General features: G+C 40.0%; 1 protein-coding gene across 4 annotated transcripts in view; it reads right to left on the bottom strand.

The window, feature by feature from the left end:
• col14a1a (collagen, type XIV, alpha 1a) overlaps positions 1-20,809 on the bottom strand; it is a 150,330-nt gene extending 129,521 nt beyond the window's left edge. Inside the window, exons 1-5 of one of the 4 annotated variants that reach the window (XM_044359600.1) lie at positions 20,670-20,809; positions 18,419-18,534; positions 7,249-7,365; positions 2,178-2,321; positions 1,571-1,666 (exon numbers count right to left, since the gene is read on the bottom strand). In XM_044359600.1, coding sequence (XP_044215535.1) covers positions 1,571-1,666; positions 2,178-2,321; positions 7,249-7,365; positions 18,419-18,512 — 451 coding nt within the window. In that variant the 5' untranslated portion in view covers positions 18,513-18,534; positions 20,670-20,809. Of the gene's footprint in view, positions 1-1,570; positions 1,667-2,177; positions 2,322-7,248; positions 7,366-18,418; positions 18,535-20,241; positions 20,409-20,669 lie in introns of those variants that run through there. The other 3 variants (XM_044359599.1, XM_044359601.1, XM_044359602.1) reach the window with 3 other exon arrangements.
• Positions 20,810-23,050: the final 2,241 nt, after the last annotated feature.

Genomic DNA, 23,050 nt, shown 5'->3' on the forward strand with positions numbered 1-23,050 from the left:
GAATCCAATACAAGCTTTGTATGCAGGTTAATACATTGTAATAAGGACACTTAAAGTGTTGCCAGAGATTGCAGTCAATATAAAATTTGCTTTGATTTACTATCGATGTGTTTTCATCTCCACCTAAGAGCCAATTAATTTTGTATTCATGCAAAGTGTCTATAAATAAGCTTTATAACATGGTTAATTCCTTAGTGATTGATTCTGTGAGTGTGTGTGTATGTGTGTGTGTGTGTGTGTGTGTGTCTCCCTCTCTTGCTCCATCAGCAAATATGAAGTGCACATATAGCATTACAGAGTAAAATTATATTGTGAAAATAATATATAAGGGTTACAGTCCATAAAAAATGATGACATGCACTATACAGTTAAATGGAGGCTGGACCTATTTAAATCATATTCAATAGTCGCAACTTCCTGAATAGCTCTGAGCCCCCACATTCTTTTACTGCCCGATGATAAATGATCCCCTTGCGCACAAAAATACGAATAATAAGCCAGCCTAAAGCAAGTGTGCTTAAATAATAAGCACCCTACCCTACCGCTGAGTAATGAGATTCTGCCGTTGTGTACACTTATGGCTAGAAAGCAATGGTAAAAATGTCACCAAAAGTGACTTTTAAATCTTGTAAAAACAATCATATTCATACATCTCAGATTCAACCACGAGTTCATGTCTGAGTCGGCAAATAACCAGCTACATCTTTCTCACAAACACACAAAAAGGCACACACATACACAGAAAACCATATTACAAATGATCAATTATTCTCAAGGCAAAGATTCCCCGCTGAACACGGTTATGGTAAAGAAATCAGCAGACATAAGATAGTTTTTATGCAAGCACACACATACATTGAAGACAAAAATGAATGCATTCCTTTCTTCTCTCACATTTCATAGAATAGAGGTTGAAATATTAGGTATTTAAGTAAGAGGACATGAGTGCTGCCAACTGAAAGAACATCTTGGTTTCAATAACAAACAGACAGAAAGCCAGACAGCCTTGTCGGGGAGGGGTAGCTCAAATTAACAGGCAACCGCACAGACACAAGTGAACAGTGTGGGTCATTCATCGCCTAATATCAGGATTCACAGCCACCAAATATTATTCAACATTGCAAATGCTAAAGAGTTTCCAACAAGCACTAAGATGAATGGTTCACCAATGAAGCATAGATGGTTTTGGCATCTGTGCTCTCACTTGGTGGGTAAGTAAACCACCAGGCTGATGTCTGTCTGGGTATTGCTTTAAAAAGGTGGATTTTTGTTGTTAATCAGTTGCCGCACAAGCTCCGCACGGGGGAAACACTTCACAGTCGGATCCTCCAGGACATGGACAGACACCAGGCTCATATTTTTTGGCCTTTCTGATCCATGGAGCTGGTGTGAAAGACAGAGCTAACCACCATTTTGTCCTACCTCCAAACATCACTATGGCAACTGACTGGAGGACTCTTTAAGCGGAGTCCCACTCAGCGCAGTTCCTTTTATTTATACGTTCATGTGAGCACTGAATTTGTGTATGGCCTCCTCTCCTGGAAACCGTGTTTGTGAGCGTTTGTCCTACCTCCGGAGATCTCGTTGGCATCCTCAGGATGTACAACTGAATCAGTCAGCCTCTGGGGTTCAGTCTTGTCTCCTCCATGACTCTCACCTCTTTCAGCTACAGCAGGTTGAACAGATTCGGTAAGCAGAATCCCAGAGAACAAAAAGCAGTGATTTTAGACGGTGCTCTCTCTATCTGTGTGTACATACTAATATAAGAAAAGAATATACATACAATAGATACTTAGAGATTACAGTAGAGCAGAATACAGTACAGAAGAGTAGAGTAGCATTACAGAGAACAGAGGAAAGGAGAAAAGAGGAGAGGAAACAAGAGGATAGAAGAGGAAAAGAGACAAGAGGAGACAAGATGTGAGAAGAGGAGTGGACAAGAGAGAAACGAAAGGAAACAAAGGGAGAGGACAAAAAAAGCTGAGAAATGAGGAAGGTAGAAAACAATTTTAGTAGGAGAGTAGAGTAGCGTAGTATCAGGAAGAAGCACAGTAGTATACAGAGCAGTATAGAGCAGAATTGAACAGTACAGTAGAGTACAACAGACAAAAGTAGGGCGACAGAATGCAGTACAGCAGTAGAATAAAAAGCACAAAACATAATATGCATGAACACACCTTTATGTCTACCCTTCAGTGGTCTACTCTGCTGGTTGCTGCTGACAGCGATGACACTGACGATGTAGTCTTTAGAGGGGTTGTAGTCTGTTATCAACACCTTGCTGTCAGATTTAGATACTATGATCTCCCTCTGACGACCACCTGGCAGAGAGAAGAAGAAGAAGAGGAAAAAGAGGGGTAGAGGTTAGATCCATGGATACTGTTTTGATCCATGTTGTTCATTTCTTGTTGCTACATTCAGTTGCTTGGAGGCAAAATATTAGTATTCTCAAGGCTGAGCTAATATGAAGTTAATTCAGCGGAAGACGTGATTAAAATTCTCTGTTATGACGCCAGGTCAATGTCAAGCTCAAGGTTGAAATGCTTATTTTATGGATGTGGATTTGCTCCTCTTTTCTTCCACTTCTGTTCTTTTAAAGAGAAAATATCTTCACAAGAATAGCATGTGACAAAAAGATGAAAAAATTCCAACTCTAGCTTTGTATTCGATTCAATTTAATTTTGAGTATTTCTATTATTTCTGGGAAGGAGGATGAAGCTTCGGGAAATAATAAAGGTTAGTTTGGGGCAGGAGAATAGGACTTGCTTTTCAAATGAATTGTTGAGTCTCACAAAGAAACAAGCGTGTGTGTGTGTGTGTGTGTCGGTGTGTGTGTGTGCTTGCGTCCTCTCCTCTGCAGTTAATCCCCGTCAGGCCAACACGTCACATTATCAACCCATTAAAATTTTGACCCTGCAATCAATCCAGCCATCAATAAGGCGTGTGTGTGCTTCCTCAGCTCTTCTGTCCCCTGTCCCTGTAGGGTGATGACTAATGACGCCTTTAGGAGAAGGGAGATAAATCCTACTGAAGGGAACTGCAGGTCAGGTGAGGTAGCTGCATGGATCGGTACTAACGCCACACACTCAACTGTCAACACAGGGGAACCAAACTACTGCCAATCAACCTGGATGTCAGGGCTCAGTTTGGAGGGTGGACAATCACCCTATGAGCACTGCTACATTGAGAGTTTGTGTGACAGTTTTCTCAGGCATAAAAACCCTTTTATAATCTTTTGAGTCCTCCCCTCCTTTGTAGACCTCCCTTTCATGACTGAAATACATTTATTACGTGACATCAGAAAATGACCTATCCTCCTGGAAAAAACCTGTCCTCATTATTTTCTACACTTGGTGTGCGAATCATCCTTTCTCATTTCAATTTCAGTCCGAAAGTGTTGAAGAACACCTTACCTGGAGGAGAAGGTTAGCTTAGGTGGGCATAAAGAATGGAACAGCCACTCCGGCTCTATCCAAAGTTCAAAAATATGCCCACCGAAGCTCGCTAGTTATAAGCTTTCAGTCTTTATGTAGAGCTAATCAACTCCTGGCTCTAGCTTCATATTTTGCACGCAGAAATGAGGATGTTTTCAGTTTTTAAATCTAACTCTGCAAGAAAGTGAACACGCAAATTTCCCAAAAATGTTGAACTATTCCTTTAAAGTAGTTGCAAGTCTTTCCAGGGAGCAATGTTTGAAACTCAAACTATATATATGTTGATTTGTTTTCCATGATAACCAAAACAGTTTGCTTGTGGAAAGACTCAGTTGTGGAAAACTCATTAAAATCATCATATTGTTTAATTAAGTGGATTCTGGAGCTGATGTTTTAGCTGCTTCCAGTACTGTTGTCATGTTCATTTTCAACCGGAATAAATACAGAAAGTTGGCTGGAATTTCAGGGTATTCTGCTTGACAAGAATGTTTCATCACGAACGTAAAACAGGCCTGGTTCAACCATCAGAAAACAAACGCAGCCATGTTGTTTTTCTTTTGGTGTCCAACAAAGTGCATTTCAGGTATCAATGAAAATACTGTATAAAATACTGCAAGTCAAAATTAGACACAAGAGCACAGTTTTCACCAGTTTGTGTCTCATGTATCAGCATTCAGGTCACAGAGGCAACTATCAGTTTATTTAAATGATAATTAACCATTTTCCAGAATCCCTAAAGACTATTCAAACCATCTGGATAAAAAAACATTATGTCCGCTGCACCATAAGATTTTTAACTCGTTTCCAAATTGCGACTCTGTTTCCTGTCCAGGTAGCTGCCATCTTTGTTTTGATACAGTAAGATAGGGGCAACTTGGGAACAGGTTAAAAATCTTTCTTATAATGCAGCAGGCGAAATATTTTTCATCCAGATGGTTAGAAGAGTCTTTGGGGATTCTGGAAATACCTTCAGAACAGCAGTAAGCGTTTTTGAACGACCTTCTGGGTTTTTAAAATATTGCTGATTAATTATCTTTTAAAGAAACCGATGGTTACGTCTGTGACACCAATGTATGCTAATACATGAGAGGCACAAACAGGAGCTAAGCTTTCACAAGAGTTTGACCAATCATAAAATAAGATAGTCCCTCCAGGAAACTGTGATTTTGCGGTCGTAATCTCTACTATAAAGAGCTTGCAATTTTGCTAAATTACTGCAACTTTTCCATATGATATGAATCAGTAGACTGCATGTGATTTGGACCAATAGTTGCATTTCGTGTTGTGGTAACCTATGTCATAGCAACTCACAACGCGCATTCAGGCCAGTATTCAGGTGGATGACAATAATAATTGCCACAGACCGAGCAAAACAATCCTCAAATGGTCCCAACTGAGGTTTGCATTCAGTTCGTCAGAACAAGACAAGTTGATGTTGTTATTTTCACATTTTCACATTATTTCCCTTTGCTTGCAATTTTTCCCAATTCTCTGTTATTTCACCACCTTCACTTATGAAAGAGTTTTGACATCATAGCAAAAGCTTTAACGCTATTTAAACCCACTTTCAGATTTGTGAAACCTTTATTTTTCTTATGAAAATGAAAAAAGGGTGATTTCACTGATATTTGATATTTTTTAATACATTGATATTCTTTTGTATTTATTAAAGGGCCTAAAAATCACAGTTTTGTGTTTTCTGAAATCCATATGTAATTAATGGTTGACGGCTAACTAGCCGTTAACTACTAGCAAACGCTGCACGAGCCTGAGTGACTAAACTCAACCTGCTGTCATGGCAACACCTCATTCTGATTGGCTGTCTACATTATACGAACCAGTTGATAAGGCAAATTAAAACTTCTCTATTCAAACTTAGTTACATGATATATTAAAAAGTTGATCTGTACAAAAATGCAGATGGTTACATTTTTACTGTCTAATGCGTTAGTACTGCAGTAAATTTATGCACATTCTCCTACACTGCTGCTGTAAATTTTACAACCTATTTTACCCCTCAGTAATCACAAATGTCTGAAAATCAAACCCATTTTCCAATACCCAAATTATTCCTCAAATCGGTTGCAGCTACAGTGTAACAATAAGCTGAAGTTGAGTACAGTAAAACATTGAATTTCAATTTTAAAAAAAGAAAAAGTGTGCTGGGTTTGGCTTCATCTCCACTGACATTTAAGAGAGCAAATATAGCCATCTGGCACTGATAACTGAACACGCAAATATGAAACTACACACAGAGAAAAACCACATTATATGAATTTCAGAATCGCTGGCAGGCTATTGAACAGACTTCCAATATGTGCTTATTTTAGTTTAATTCATGCGCTGTCATATTTAAGAGAATAAAGCCACTGGAGAGAGAAACTCAGGCTAAAGTTAAACACTTTTTGATGCAATAAGACATGGACTACTTTTTCTACAAGGATACTAATATTGGGAGAGAAATTTGACAGTGGACCATGTTTTAAGAATGCATATATGCAGAGAAAATGTCAGTCTTTTTTTTTTTGGATCATAAAAATGAGTCATCTGCTTTGGTCTACAACCTCAATCCTTATCCAGTTGCATGTTAGTTGCTCCTTTTTAGAGAAAACTCTGAGAAGAAACAGGATATTATGTTGAGACAAAAGGTTAGCTGCCACTCTGACAGCCTCTTTTGTGATCCAAAATGGTGTTTCATGTCTCGACAAAGGGACTTCTTCTATCAGTGTTAGCTTTACTCTGCCTGGCGTTCCCCTCATTTGACTCAGATGCTGTAGGACGCAGAAGAAAGTGTACATCAGGACTCAGGACAGGTATTGTAGAAGGGTTTATTAAGCTACTCAGACACCCTAACAGTCATCAGAGCTCATAGTGTGTATGGATCCAGAAAGGACACTGTGGAAGTCCAATGTTTTTTTTATTGCATTTGCTGAATGCCAGTGAGATACTGCTGCACTCTCACTCCTCCCTGAGAGGAAGTGGCCATAAATTTCAGTTTTTGTTCTCTTCTCAGCTGTTGGAGGCAGCAAGAAATAGTCAGACGAGGTGTTTCTCACAAAGGGTTGTTTGCGAGAAACAAGTTTTATGTTACAGAGTGCTTATTCAGTCCTACTTATTCATTTTTACAACTGCTATGAAAGAATTGTCTGCAGCGTTCAGCATTAATACAGAACAAATGTAGGCAGCGGTGCAGCAATAGTCAAGGAATTGATGTGAAGGTGATGTATGGCCGTGACGGTAGCAATGCTGTGATTACTTGATGGAGGAGACGTCAATGATAATTAGGGTGATTACTGACTATATTGTTCATACCCAGAAGTAGACAAGGTCATGCCCTATGTCTTTACATTGATCTATGACTGACAAGCTGGATAAAAAGCAGGCGTCAGGCGTCCATCATTCCCACAACTCCATACTGTGATAATGCTGAATGAATGACCGGACTGAACTCCATCATAAGTCAGTGTAGGTCTTAGAGTCCTGTGTACCTGTCAATCCCATTTTCAAATCTGCTGACAGGTCTTACGTACTCAGAAAAAACACTCCTTTGTCTCAAACTTGGCAGAAGTGCAGGACAAACTTTGAGTCTACCACATCTCTGAAGCGTGTAAATCCTTCAAGGGAGACTTGATAAGAAATAAATTACATAATCCTTCCTGACAGACAGAAAATCCAAGTCATAATGGGATCCTTCTCCCAGAATTTAAAAGTCAGGTCCCACTGCTCTTTAGCATAGAAGTATTTTCTCTATACATTTGTAATGCGTGTTTTTGTGGCAGGTTTTTGACAGGTGTCTAAATCAAAATCATCCTACCTGGTATGCTGTTGTAGAGGAACAGATAGCTGTCAAAGTCTCCTTTGGGCTCCTTCCATGAAACAAGGAGTTTGCTTGCACTCAGCACTTTGAAACGAAGCCTCCTCGGAGATGGAACTGAAAAACACATTTAAATCAGCTTCAATAATGTTCCCAAAATCACTGGAAATAAATATGTTGATGAATGAAAAATATATTCATCAAAAAGCTCCCAGCCACCAATCAACAGGTGTTAGCATGATGACTAAGTCAGTTATGTGAAACCCAGAAACAGGACCCAGACCACAAAATCTGCTACAAAAAATGACTCAAAATGAAGAAATGAATAAATGGATGGACAGAGGGAGAGAAAAAGGGATGACAACTTTCCTATTTGAAGTTCTTGCAACCTTGAGAGCAACACATACAGCAGGTCAACATGGCACAGAGCTCAGTTTCCATTTGCTTGTGTTCAAAACGGCATGAAAAGGGTTTAAAAAGGCACAGATTAAAATGAACTGTTTAAGTCAAATCCTCTTTATAAGATACATTACAAGGAAAAGTGAAACGAGGAGGGATGATTTAAATCTCTGTTACAATCCAATGAAAAAAAGTAAATAAAGCAGCTGTTTGTGCCTGTGCCAATGTGTGTGAGTGTGTGTGTGTGTGTGTGTGTGTGTGTGTGTGTGTGTGTGTGTGTGTGTGTGTGTGTGTGTGTGTGTGTGTGTGTGTGTGTGTGTTGCACATTCTCGATCTATACAGTTTTGTGGAGAAACGATTGGTGTACAAAAGCCTCCTCAGCCGCTCACTATACTTTCAAAGCTCTCTGTCAATGAAAACAGATCTGCAGTGGCCTGTTAAAAAATAGTGACAGCAGCCATTCTCTGCATGAATGAATGCGTGTTTGTGTGTGTGTTTGTGTGTGTACAGTCAGTGGCTTCTTTAACACAGTTAGACGGCAGATTTTGCAGGATCAGGAGGGTAGCAGAGAAGCGGAAGAGCATTGGACTGTTTCTAAATTTCCCGACAGACAGACCAAAGATGAAAGGACGACAGCAGCAGAGTGAATGAAAGAGACGTAGTGTAAGTAAAACAGATACTGTGTAGACCATAATGTAGTATTATGGAATACTACATATTCACCTCAGATGCACAAAGAAGTCGCAGACATAACCTTTATGTCTGCGATACATATCACCATTTGGTATATTCAATGCTAGTTTAAGTACAAAGCATTGAATATGTTCCCACAGTTTTTTTCTAGAGGGCCAATGTGAAGTCACTTTACCTGCCAGCACTCTTTAAAAACAGATCAAAATGAACTTGTTGACTTTTACAGTGATATTTTGACACACAGTAAACTATGTTTGGGGTCAGAGCACAGCTTGGATTCACTTAATGTGTAGATGAGGTTGCATAAGATTTCTAAGATATGTATATTACTATTTTTGGTACATTGTTGATTAAAAAAAATTTAAAAAATAGGTTCCATCCATGCTATTAAAAATATGATTCCTTTCTAAAATTCACACAGTGGATTCACAGCTCTGTAACTGTTGCTGTCATGACAATTTTAAGACATGAACACAGGTCTTGAGTCAGAAAAATGTTTAGAGTTTAACACAAAACAGATATTGAGTAACCTCCTCACTGGACACATGTCAGAGAGAGATCTCTGCAGCAGCTACTCTGCACCGTGAGATATCCGGGGAATAATAATGAACATCAATTTCAATGCCAAAGAATCCCTTTAAGCTGTAATAAACTTTGAGGGAGACCTCATCTTAACTTCTGACCCAAATAAGCGATTCTTTGCCTGCAGACACTGGTGCTGATCTGTTAATTAGGGAGTGCGGACATGTAAAGACTGTACATCAGGCATTAGGGAGAAATTGTGTAGAGGAAAAAAAAAAACAGAATAACAGGTGATATGATGTTGACCAACCTGAGGTGTACTGCGCAGGATTTTCACTCGCTGATGAGAACAGACCTCCATCTTTCTCAGTGGAAAATCCCATTCAAGCCATAGCATGAAATTATGTAAATTATGTACTGTGTTGTTATATTGAAGGTAGAGATAGAAATGCTCCACTCGGTTAATTCCCACATATTAAAAGATGACGACCTTAATTGTTATCTTCAATCACTCATCAGACGTGATTTTTGTATTTTTTCTGATATTTTTCTTTCTTCTATGACCCTTTTCTTGGTTATACAACAAATGATTAGTTGAATGTAACTCGACTTAATTATTTCATTCAATTGACACCAAGTGTTTGAGCTGAGTGACAAAATTTCTTTCTTGGTTCCTTCTAAGAAATGTGAGACCAAAATGAAACAAGTCATGGAAGCTTCTCCAAAAAAAAAAACATATTAAACTGTAGATTTTGTCTACTTTTATTATCCTAAATATGTCGGTATGTTATACATAAGTGAAGTACATCAGTCTTACAGTTTTTCGCTTCTTTAGTCAATCATTAAGGTAAGGTTAAAAGTTAAAGTTAAAAAGTTTATCGCTTTCCAAAAGATGTTCCAGCTACAACCTGCTGCATGCCAAACATCCTTCAGATTTTAGTCATGGTATTACATCATATGTTAAAGTCAAGTCACAATACGTAACGGAGCCAATGAGAGATTCCGGTTGCAATTCACAACTTCTTGAACTTTTCATCACAATATCTTCTGTGTCCGTTTGATCAGTTTGCAGAGACACAGTGCAGCACTTCAGTTTTACATTTTGCTCATTGCTTTTCTTAAGTAGTCACACCACGCCACCTATCAAATACTCAAAATGCATCGCATGAAACAGTATAATTACACCACACAATAAGAATCTATGAATAATTTAAGTGTATGATAGAGCCGGGTGGATTATTACTCCCGTATCCTTTCATGTGTTCTTGATAGTAGGTGAATTGAGTTGGCAGGCAGGGTGCTAATAACCGGGTGAAAATTGCCTTGAATACCTTGATCTTTGCTTTGCAAGTCAATGAACACACACACACACATGCACATACACTGAATTATAATAAAAATCTTGTGTAAAAAAATGAACAAGCCAACTATGACCCTCTTCAATGCTGTGAATGCATGTCAAGGTTTATAAGATGGAGGCAATTTCAGAGACAGCGAATATGATTAATGAATATGGACATAATAGCTTCAATAGCTATGGATGCTGACAGAACATGAGGGTCTCGGATACAAATTACCCTTCACAAATCGAAACGTCTGCTCTTGTTTACCACCGTGCAATCATAAATGCGATCGAAGCTAAACAATTCACACTCTTTCTCTCTGAATCTGAGTGCCAAGACGCTTTTGTGAAATACTTCACGCAGCGAAGAGACATCCACTCTCTGTATCTCACGATAAAAAACCTGTAGAAACTGTAGATGGCTTAAACTCTCCACCAAACTTACAGTGCTTATAGTGAAACAGTATATTACACAAACAAGAGCAATTTATCTGAAAGAGCTACAACACTGGACTCAGCGAGCCCCCCAACAGCTCCGGACTGAGCCTTGCATAAGCTTCTTGCCAGGTAGTAAATGAAAGTCCAGCCATTTGGCAGGACTTTGGCGACTACTGCTTAGCAACAAAATGCAGCTCCAGTAAAAAGAGTAAAAAAAAAGAAAAAAGTCACTGAAGCCTCAATGAAAAAAATTATAAACTGTTGTGCCTGCCAGAAAATTATTGAAAATCCCTTCAAAAACAATATTTAACATGTTCTTTCCTCATGCAGCTGAACCGTAATACAAACATGCTTGAAAAGGGGGCTAACTTTGAGTAATCTCCTGACTCTGTAGGGAGCGTGAACCAGAAAAGTCTTTTAACTGGAGGCCCAGTATGTACTGGAATTATCTGGGTTAGAGCAATGCAGGCGCAGCTTGACGCCCCAGTTTGAGAAGGGATGACTCTTCCCAGGATTAGCAGCGGTGAAAATCGAGCAGGGATTCCTGGTAAATGAGTACATGCTCGCTGTCCAATCTTCTGCTTCACTTCATCTTCTCCTCGCTCCATCCCTCCCCTCATTTCTTGTCTCTGTTTCAACTTCTTCCGCAAGCTTCCTCTTCCCATCTCCTGATTTGGCTCGCCATCCCGCTCCGTGTTGGCTTCTGTCTTCTCTTCTTTCATCCTCCGCTCAACAATATCTCCAACTTTTCAACTTCCATTCAACTCTCTTCTCAGCTCTTCTCCTCCTTTTGTCTTCTCTGAGCCTTCTGGTTTTCCCCAGTTTCCTTTCTCGTTCCCAGTTGCCTCTTCCCTGCCCTCCCTCTCACCTCTTTTTATCCTCCTTTCTTTTTCATTGCCATCATCTTTCTCTTCCAATCATCCTCTTTTTCCAATCCGTTCTCTCTCCTGCCATTGTCTTTGTTCTATCTTCTCTTTTCCCTACTGCTTCTTTCCACAATACTTTGATTGTTCCTTCCTCTTCTCTCATCTTTTCCCCTCCTTTCATTTTCCCATCCTTTCTTAATTCCTTGTTTTCCTCTTCCTCTCTTTCCAGATTAGCCTACTGACTCCACCATGAGTGTTCAGGCTACAGTAGCTTCACTAATACTCAGGATTTATGGATGACAACTGCTGGCTTGCACTGTCACCACAAGATAGCTACTGTACATGAGGGAGCTGGGTGTGTGTGTGTGTGTGTGTGTGTGTGTGTGTGTGTGTGTGTGTGTGTGTGTGTGTTTAGTGCCTATCCAGCGCTGCAGCACACGTCTTTTGATGTGGTCTGTGTCTCGTTGGTACAAGAACTACTCTGCTCACCGAGATAGCACTTAACCCAAATCCACTCTGGCTTTTTCTTTCCACCTCTCCGCTTTTTTTTTTTATCTCCTCTGCTGCTCTTATGGAACACTTCACTCCTTTATCATATCTTCTCTTCTTATCCTTGGGTTTTAACTCTCTTCTCCCTCTCCTCCTCCTCCTCCCTTGTCTTCTCCTCTCCCCTCTTCAGCTCTTTTATCCTATCTCCTCCTCTACAGTACAGTCCCCCCGCTCCTCCTGTCCTTTAGTGGCTTAACGCCTTTTTTGTCTCTTTCATTCGCTTACCTGTGTAAGTGATGCCTTTTCCCTCAACACTTATCTCTTTGCTGCATTGTGCATGCACAGGATGTGCGTGCATGAGTGTGAAATCTCTGTTAAGGACTGGCTGAGTATTAAGAGTCTGTTGGATGATCCGTCCCCATGTGCAGTCTGGTGAAGGGAGCCATGATATATAATATCCCGCCAACCAAAAGTGTATAGACATTAAATTCTTAACTAGGTCAATTATGCAGGAGATGACTGATTAGATGTGAGACTCTAATTAGGACTGCAATACAATTAAAATTCTGGAGTTTGCAATAATAACACAGAAACAGGTCTAATTTTTCGCCGATTGGTTTTGGCAATCATATCAATAATAATTACAATACGCTATACTCAACTATTTAAAGTAAAGGAATCGTTCGATATCTTGTTGAATACGCTTTTAGCTTTACTGCTGAGAAATAGATGTGAATACCAAAACCATATCTCCTAGAAATTACTTTCATATTCTACTGAATTGTTTTCCCAATTATGTTACTGTAGCAAACATAAATGCTACCTGGATTGTGTAAACAGGCAATGCAAATGAATACATGAATGAAGTGCTACATTAGTATATCGCTGTCGTCAAAGGGAGAAGGTCATTGTGGATGGGGGCCGTACAAGACAAAGGACTCTGATGCCAGAGAATTTCTAGGAGACAGGGTTACAACACTGATACCACTTTCATGTCTGTCTGTTACATATAAGGTAGCCAGTTAGTAGCCAGTTAGCTTAGCATAATGTCTGGAAACGGGGAGAAAGCCAGCTTCACTCTTCTGTCTCCACCCCTAAAGCTTAGTAATTAACATGTTCTATCTTTTTTTGCTTAATTCATATAAAAACTGAAGTTTGAATACATAAATTTGTGGTTTTACAGGGAGTTATGTGCTGGACTATTTCTTGGCCAGATGCAGACTATTTCCTGGAGTCTCCGTTGGTTGCCTGGCAACCTCACGGTGACAAAAAAACAACTAACTCACAGGCTATTGACTGTAGCTTCATATTTAACAGACAGATACATGAGCGTTGTATCAATCTTCTCAACTAGCTCTCTGCAAGAAAGTGAAACAGTGTAAAGTGTCGAACTATTCCTTTAAACAGTAGTTTAAAAACATTGTCCATATTCTAGACTGCAGGAGATATTGCTTTAATAAAGCAAGAAACACAAGCAGTTAGATAATCATACAGGTTTTAACCAAACCCACAGGTTAGATAGACTTATTTGGAAGAGAAAAAGAAGGAAAACAGCAAAATTACTGTATTTCACCGACACACAAGTTTCATGACAGCTTACACATGATTTAATAGTCCAGATCTGACCCACTTTACACTATAACAGATTATTACTGTCATTACTGTTGCTCTCACTTACGCTTTTACCTCCAAATAAAGATAATCTAGCTAAACTGTTGGCACCTATCTGATCGTCTGACTGCTCATGTTTCTTTCTCCGTCGACACTTTTTATATCGCGGATTCTCATATCTCAGCAATTACTTCAGTGAGTGCAATGTTATCATGTCTGATAAAAATGATGGCCAGAGCTATAAAAATAAGACCCAAGATGTGATAAACTAGAATTATCCTTCAAAGCCTGTTCTTAAAGAAAGTGAAAAAAACAGCCAGTAGGCTCAAAAAGCTTTTTATTTTCTCTTTCTCTCAGGTTAATCTCTCAGGGATTATATATATGGAAGAAATGATCATCCCCTTTACTTTAAGATGAGTTAGCTCGATTCACAAAATGTTGAATTGCATTTTAAACAAGTGACATTTTCTAACCACTCTGGCAGCTTTTCTCAGTTGTTTCAAGAAAACCAAGGCTTAAGGAGTCGATTCATAGCGTTGTACTACTACAATATCTGTTCAGCTTTAAGTCACTTCAGGCTCTGCACAATATTCCACTCTGTGATTTTAGGAAGCATGTCTACGTTTCCAAAACGCCTGAAGCTTATTTCATGCTTTTCAGAGAGCAACTGCTTCACCTGACACTATTCCTACCTACTGTACACTGTGTCATTTGGCATATGTATGCATATTGGATGTAGAGTGAACTGAATAACCAGAGAAATGTTATAAAGTGTAACATCTATGATATGTATTGTCCTTTTGTTTCTTTCCTAAACCTCATATTTCGAATTATCCTCATCAGCTCGAGTAATTAACATTCATTTTAATTTATTTTTTTTTACAATCGCAGAACATTATCTACATGCTTTAACAGCAGGGCAAAATTACAGAGCGTCCTGAACATCGCATATCAACGATTCAATGCTCCATTTAGTCCAAAGTGGCTGATGATTATGACAAGCTGGATTACCATCAACAGCCGTCGAGTGGCGAGGTCAAGGCAGTCGAGGTTTGGATAATTTAGCAGTTTTTAAATTCAACACAGGTTGTTCCATCTCATCCTCTCTTTTGTTTGTGAATAAATGATTTCTCATCATTGGCTTCTCTCTCTGTGCATTATTACTGAAATTACCGGCCAACACTTTCACTCATACTAATTCACCAGTCTGCCCTCTAACCGCACACACTCGCCACACAAACGCACGCATTTACACGTAAACACAAAAAGTGAAATATCTTTGTAAATGTGTTCTCAAGCACGTAATCTGTTGTGATGTGTCCTGAAGCACAGTATTGACCCGAGCTGTCGGCTAATCAACGAAATCAATTACAATAATTCACTAAGCACACGGCAAGCATGCACACACACACATACACACATACACACACACAGGACACCTGTACAATGACTGACTGCTTCATCCAGGCAATGGGGCTGAGTATAAAAATAAATGCTTAATTAACAATAAAAGGGATGACAACTCTTTTTGTTTCCTGAAAATGAGGTCAGAGTTCAGATGCGACAGCAGCCATCTTTCCTCAAACTATCCTGCTTCTGTCACTGCTGCACTGGAAACAGCGACACAAGGTGCCAGGTCACCTCTTACACCCTCTGAGGGCTGAACAGAGAACAAAATTTACATTTTTCTTTTCCATACTTTTCAAGGCTAAAGCAACAGCCAGAGAAAGAGAGAAAAAGTGTTGTACATTGTTCAGTTTAAAAGCAGATTTCTACATTATAAACTGTATCACATCTGCTAACACAGGTCAAAAAATATACCTTTATAGATAGTACAACTAATATATACCAAATACAATTTCTAGGAAATACACGGCCGCCAAGAGTACTTTTTAAAAATAGTTTAATGTGGAAATACTTGCATTGAATGTTCACTGCCAAAAACGCAAAACGTTCACATTGTCAACATGTTTCATTCATTTCCTCCAACTCTTAAATCAACATTTTTAGATATGTCTAAGGAAACTCTAAACACTTGGTCACATTTTGGGAAATAAACTCACTCACCTTTTGCCACAAATCAGATGTGAAGATTGACACCACGCTAATGTCTACATGGTAAATATAAGGCTAAAGACAGCAGGCAGTTAGCTTAGCTTAGCACAAAGACTGGAAACAGGGGGAAACAACTAGCCTGGCTCCGTCCAACAGCAGCAGCTCTACTGCTCTCTAATTAACACGTTGTATCTCATTTGTTTAATCTGTATAAAAAAAAAACAAAGTGTAAAAACGAAAACACTGTCGCAGTTTCTTCCTGGTTGCTCTGCTGGTTGCTTGGAAACCTCAATCTCAGCAAGAAATGGAATAAGCCTGTTTCCTAAAATTTTGAACTATTCCTTTTAAGGTTTGAACAAGATCTTTGTCTTAGATATTGGAAAAGTCAGCTCTTGACTTGAAGCACGAAACACCATATGGTGACTTTTGACTTCTGCACAATCACTTCCTATATTACAGCAGGAAAAAAATGATAAATAAATTAGCAGTAGATAAACATATGTTGTAGAACACAGTGTTTCAGACTGTCAAGTTAACTTTAATATTTTCAATTCCAGCAGTCATGTAATTTTGCAGGTTTTTAAAAAAAAATCACTTCAGATTTTACTTGTGAAAGCAAATGTTTCACAATGCCTCCTTGACACAAGGCATGTGCAACAATAACATCTGCAGTTTCTTTCATAGGATGAAATTATGCATCAGTAAAGGGATATTCTTGGACTTTAAAAATCTTAACTATAGCTTGTTGCTGTGGATCTGAATGCCAGATCATTTGCTAAATTTAGTCATATCTTGCAGTGAAAATGCCTCCCTGGACTGGCCCACTCTCTGGTAGTGGGAGTTCCTGATGATATCCAAACATTTGTGTTGTATATACAAACATCCTGCATGGGTAGAGCACACAGTAATCCTCAAGCTCAAATCCCCTCTGACCAGATGTTGCAGCTCACAGGGACAGAAGGGGCAAAATTAATGGCTATCACGTGCTCCCTAATGAGGGGATTGAACAGGGCACACTCCCATAGTGTCTGGGAGGTCGTCCATGTTCTGCTGTGATTCACTGGGATCAAATCCCAGCCTAATTTATGCTGTCACACTTCTGTCTCACTTCTCGTTCCTGTCTCCCTGCGATGAAAAGAATGACCTATGGACTTGCTGGTGTAAATTGGAATTAAATGTTAAGGGTGAAAAGGAGTAAAAAAAAGATAACTAAAGGAAAACAGAGTGAGAAGGATGGAAGGAGAGAAGAAAGGAGAAAGAAAAGGGAAAGTGAGAAGAGTGAGAATTAAATGAGGGTAGGAAAAGAGAATAGTGTCATTGCAAGGAGATCACTGTTTATTAAAGATTCCTCTGGTAAATAAGCAGACTAAACACAAAGCAGCCACACGCTGAACCAGTCAGGATTTACAGTAATAATGGACCTGAAACAAACCTCTGGACTGTAATAACATGAATTATTTTAGGGTGGAATTCCTCTTTTAATTTAGCTGTTAAAACAGATCAATACAAAGATTGTGTCACATGTGGATTATTGATTCTGACAATAATGTCAGAGAGAAAAAAAAAACATCTATTTGATTTTCTTGGTGGAGCGTTGCTTTAAATCAAGACCTGCTTCTTCTCTGCTCGTCTAACTCCACATCCTGGAAGGAATGTGAGCTACACACACACACACACACACACACACACACACACACACACACACACACACACACACAAAGGAGGGTCAGCTAAATGTTTACGTGTCCCTTGGGGTCATTTTGATCTCTGTCCAGATAACTATAATGGTCTGACCTCCTGCACTTCTTAGGCTGCCATTAGCACACACACATTTTATAAATGTACACACACTGCAGTCACAGGATTCAGTATAGACCTCTTGGATCAGTTTAGATAAAAGCGTGTATTTCTCAGTGAAAGCATCCTACAGCTGCAGTCTAAATATTTAACATCTATCACCTAAATCACCTGACCTCCTGGTCTCGATCACATGATAAGACCAGGAGGTTTACCTCTGAAGTCATAAAGTTTTAATAGAGCCGGAGGAACATCTGAGTCTAATTCAGAACAACGCAGATCTGTTATAATTTTAACACAAGATGCTAATTAAGATTTAACAAGCTATGATTTATTAACACACATTATTTCAACAGTGTTTCTGTTTTCAACACAAAACAGACAACATCACACTTTTTGATGAGGCTCAGTTTGATTAAATCAGGTTTGCTGAGGTGAGTTTGATTACCAGGCACACTGGAGCGTTATATTTTGTGCGCCACATTGCGCAGCAAATCATCACAGCTTGAAGCGCCACCGTTACAACACATTTATTAAAACCCCTCTGAAGCGTGGCAGCATCGGCAGCGGGGGTTTGCACACGTTGCCATGCTGCCGGGGTGAAACGGCATGATGATATGGGGTGATATGATCATGAGTGTGATGTGATCTGATTGGACTGAGCCTGCACATCAAACGGAGAGGCTGCAGAGGGAGGAATGATGTGTTTACGGAGGAGGAGAAGACACAGAGAGGTCAGCTGAGGAGAGGGAAGAGGAGATGGAGATGGAGAAGGTCGGAGAGGTGAGGGCAAAGGCTTGAGGGAAGGTGAGGAGAGAAGAGTGATGAGGGGAACAGGGATGAGGTTCGATGGCCAGAGTTGGAATAGTGGAGTAAGATGTGAAGAGAAAAGAGGGGAAGAGAGAGAGGAGGGGATGGGAGGGTGAGAAGCAAAGAGAGAAGGGAAAAAAGTACTTACCTTGACCCTGTGCTTTACTGGGGAAATGGGAAACTAGGGCCAGTAACACCAGTGGAGCCCACAAACACCACCTGATCTGTCCTGTAGACAACATCCTCACAACCAGCAGTCTAGACCTGCAGAAAGAGAAAAAGACCATGTCAAGAAAAAGAACAAAAAGTAAAGCAAAGCGGGAGAAATGTAGTGAGTGACAGAGAGAAAGAGGGTTTTCAGTAACAGAGACACCAGGAATGCCATTCAGCTGCAGAGAGCCTCTGCGGGTCAAGAAGATCCACCTTACCCACAAACCCTCCAGGCTCTGATCTGGAATCAGTTACTCCTGTCTAACGTTCACTGTGACACAAATACAGAGCAGTAGTCTTAACAGTCTATACTGACCGCAGAGCAGCAGTCGAGCTTCACGCCTACACAGAGCAGGCAGAGGCCGAAACAGTGGAGGACTTTGTTTGAGAAGAGGGAAGAGAAAAGAAGAGAAGAGAAGAGAAGAGAAGAGAAGAGAAGAGAAGAGAAGAGAAGAGAAGAGACTCACAACTACAAATTAAGAATAGCATTGAAGAGATGGAGGACAGACAGACAGACAGACAGAGTGATGGACAGACAGGGGGAGAGCAGTTTGATTGACAGTCCACAGAGGGAACATTTCATGACTGCCATTGTCCGACCACAGGAGCAAACACGACAGCTCCTGTCCTCTTCCCCCCTCCTTCTCCTCCTCTCACCCTTCACTTTTTGTTCTCCACACCCCCTCTTCCTCTCCTCCTTCACCTCTCCTCCAGTCTGCCACTCATGATTACACACAGAAGATGGACGGAGACATCCTATCATTTCTCTCCTGGGGGGAACACACTCGCTGACAGTCGTATGAATAAAACAGCACGTGCAACAAAAGTTGTTTCAAGATTGAATTATTCTCTGATGTGGAGGTAACCCTGTGGTTTCTAAAGAGCGGCTAGCTCCTTCAATCCAGACAGTGTCAAAGGGCCAGAATATGACAATGCATATTAATAAGCATAAAATACTCCAGGAAATAGGATTTGATTTTTCTTTTTTTTCATAGATCAGCCTCAGGACATGCAGAAGGAAATGAGAGGGATTAAAGAGAAATCACTCTCTTATTCTCTCTCTGTCTAGCACACACACACACAATTAATTATACACACACAAATGAGAGTTAAGTCTCACTAAATCTCTCTTCTTTCATGTGATCTTTATGATAAAACATAAAATCAGATTACGGTCAAATCTAATGCACATTAAGCCCCAAAAGTTTTTCTAGTTTTGAGTTTGCATAATTCCCTCTTTGTCGCAGTCCAAAGGGCAACTTTGCGACTGGTTAATTGGTTAATGAAAAGCAGGCTCACGGCGCCGCCTTCATGAGAATTAAGCAGTCTATATGCTCAATGTGCATGCTCATTTTGATGCTATTTTCACTCACATATTAACTGAAAATCGACTGTAATTACCGCAAGAGCATAAACGACCCTTAATCAGTACGCACGCACATAAAGAACCAATATTTCTAAAGGCTATTTAAGGAAAACAGGTACTTATTTTACTCTTGGGAAAAGCCAAAATAAAAATCAACAACTTATATTTGACATATTCCACCTGCGTGTGAAACTGCACAAGTTTGATTCACTGACCACATATGTCCTCGGTATTAATTTCAAAGTGCTACTGACTGGTTTTTAATCAGGTTTCTCAGCCAGATTTGGGTCAAACTACCAGAGATGTATTCAAATTGACTCGTTATGTTCAGACACTCCAGCTCACCTGAGACCGACTCACACACACCGCGCAATGAATGAAATCGTCTCTCATACCTCTCCAGTCATCAATACCAAGCGTCCTTTTATCCCCAAAGGAAATCCTCTGAATACCAAAGACTGCTGCTGCCTCCCAAAGGGTTCCTCTTTCCTCTTACTCTCTGTCTCTCTCTCTTTTTCTTTCTCTCACTCCTTCTCTCCAGATACAATTCGGTCAGTCCGGGGTGGGTGTTTCTCTCCTCGTTATTCAGCCATCCCTCCCTCCAGCTATTCCTCCCTGTCCCAACCCTTTCCCTCGCCCCTGTTCAACAGAGAGAGAGAGAGAGAGAGAGAGAGAGAGAGAGAGAGAGAGAGAGAGAGAGAGAGAGAGAGAGAGAGAGAGAGAGAGAGAGAGAGAGAGAGAGATTTGGAGAGAGAGAGAGAGAGAGAGATTTGGATGAAAAGACGCGACCCAGTGCCGCTGCGCAAAAACCACCGCTGCCAACCTGCAGGCTTCAATCCGGCTTCAGCCCCTCGGGGCCCTTTATGTGCGCCTCCGCGATCACGACTGGACTTGTCGTGGGGACATATCCGGAATCTGCGGCTTTAAAGGAGCCACATGGTCATTTGCTGAAACTCAGGGTTTGTGAGGGTGTGTGTGTGTGTGTGTGTCTGTGTGTTTGACTTGTAGAAAAAAAAGTCCGACTGGAAATGGCTCTTTGCGCTCGGAGCAGGTGGCTGCCCTGCTGCGCTGCCAGCTTTTATGTTAAAGGCACAATGACGCAGGTTTTCACTTCAGCTGAAAGTTGGATTCACAAAAGAAGCAATTTGACCGTAGCTGTAAAGCCACAGAGAAAATTTCACATAAGTAACAAATTTTCTTCATTTCAAAAATGTAAAAAAAACACAGAAATATATATTTTTGGAAGAGTTTCTTTCCTCAGAACAAACAGAATATATGTAATACAGTACAATGATTCCTGTTGGGAGAACTATGTTGGATCCAGTGATGTTGAAATAGGCCTCAAAGACAGATAACCCCACTTGAAGTCACTTGATGCAGAAGAGTTCCTAAAACAAGTCAAATTTCATCTTTATGATACATGTTGCAAAATCAGACTCAAAACATCTCAAAATAAACATTTTTGAGGGGCACACACATGAAATATGAAAAGATATTAAGATTTATCTGATGACTTGTGAACCTGAGACTGGATCCTGCACCTCTGGGTGATTAAACCTCTTTTAATTCAGTGGTGCTTGTCAATTAGCAGCAATTAGTGAGTGACACAAAATTGTCAATGCAAGTCCCCGATCACTTTTAAGGGTGTCAAAGCAACCTGTGGTTAAATATTGTTGCCTTTACAAAACTGTTATTGAGGTTCTAGATAGAAAAGAGGGTTTTTTATGGTTGCAGTTTGATCTGATATATTCAGTAGATACATATAAGCTATATACTGTAGATGAAATCAATCAGCTGACATTTTTTAAGGAATAGTTCAATATTTTCCACATTTTTAGTTCAACATATTCACTTTCTTAGTGAGAGTCTGATGGGAAGATCAAGACCACAAAACTGTCCATTAAATATGAAGCTGAAGTCAGGAGGCGATTAGTTTAGCGTAGCATAATGACTCTGAATGAAGCTAGCCTGGCCCCTCCAAGGATTTAAAAAAAATCAGCATAGAAGCACCTCTAAAGTCAATAAATTAACACGTTATGTATTGTTTGTTAAATCTGTACAACAACAGTGTAAGAATGACTGGTTGCAGTTTTGTGGCGGGTTGTGAGCCAGGCTAGCTGTTTCCCCTTGTTTCCAGTATTTATGCGAAGCTAAACTAACCGTCTCATTGCTGTAGCTTCATATTTACTTTACAAACATGACAGTGGCATCTGCCATCTCATCTGACTTTATGCAAGAAAGCAATAAGTGTATTTCCTAAAATGTCAAATGTTTCCTTTAATTTAAACTAAATGATTTGGTGAATCCCACTACTTTTCTCTATTGGGCTGAGAAACAAAGCTTGAATGCATTTTGTTATCCTGTTTATACACTTGGCTCCTCTGCTGTTGAAGGGACTTTGTGACTTGCCCTGAGGGGGAAGAATGGGAGTCATGGGAAACAGAGGCTGATGAAATGTGCCAGTGGCTAGCTGGGCTGAAACACCAAATAACTACACTCCAGGTGTGTCCCTGGAGCACTACACACACACACACATCCAAATGCTCTTAACACACACACACACACACACACACACACACACACACACACACACACACACACACAAGCATGTTCGCCTTAGCCAGACAACTGTCCAGATGCCATAAACACTATAATCAAGAGGATAGGGATTCTCTTTCCTCCTCCCTCCTTCCTCCTCTTTCTTCCTCCAGCCTCTTCCTCCCTTCCTGTCCGTCTGTCATCCTCTTTCCCCTTCATCTGCTGCCCGTGACCACACACTAAACAGACGCAGACACCACTGCACAGTGAGTGTACACAATTAGAGATGGATAGTATTACATAAAAGTTACAGTTCATAGAGAGAAATGAGCAGATTTACCTCAAAAATTATAAATGTAACAAACTTTTTTAAAAATATATCAGTTAGTTTATCAGTTCCTCATGTTGGCTCATTTTTGATATGTGGTTCTGTTTATTAAAGTATTACCAAAATAACAGCACATATCCATGGTTGTTGTAGCTTTAATAAGTTTAGAGACATTTTATAAAAGTTAAATATCAGGCCCATAACTCTGAGCTGCCACAACAGTCCATGCAACAGTGTCAAGACTTACACTTATCTAACTATGGTTATTCTTCTAAATGATGGAAGGTGACTTGATAGATCAATTAAATTAAATAACTCAGTTAAAAATCACAGCTCTA

The sequence above is a fragment of the Thunnus albacares genome, chromosome 8, assembly GCF_914725855.1.
Source record: "Thunnus albacares chromosome 8, fThuAlb1.1, whole genome shotgun sequence".
NCBI classification, from domain to species: Eukaryota; Metazoa; Chordata; class Actinopteri; order Scombriformes; family Scombridae; genus Thunnus; species Thunnus albacares.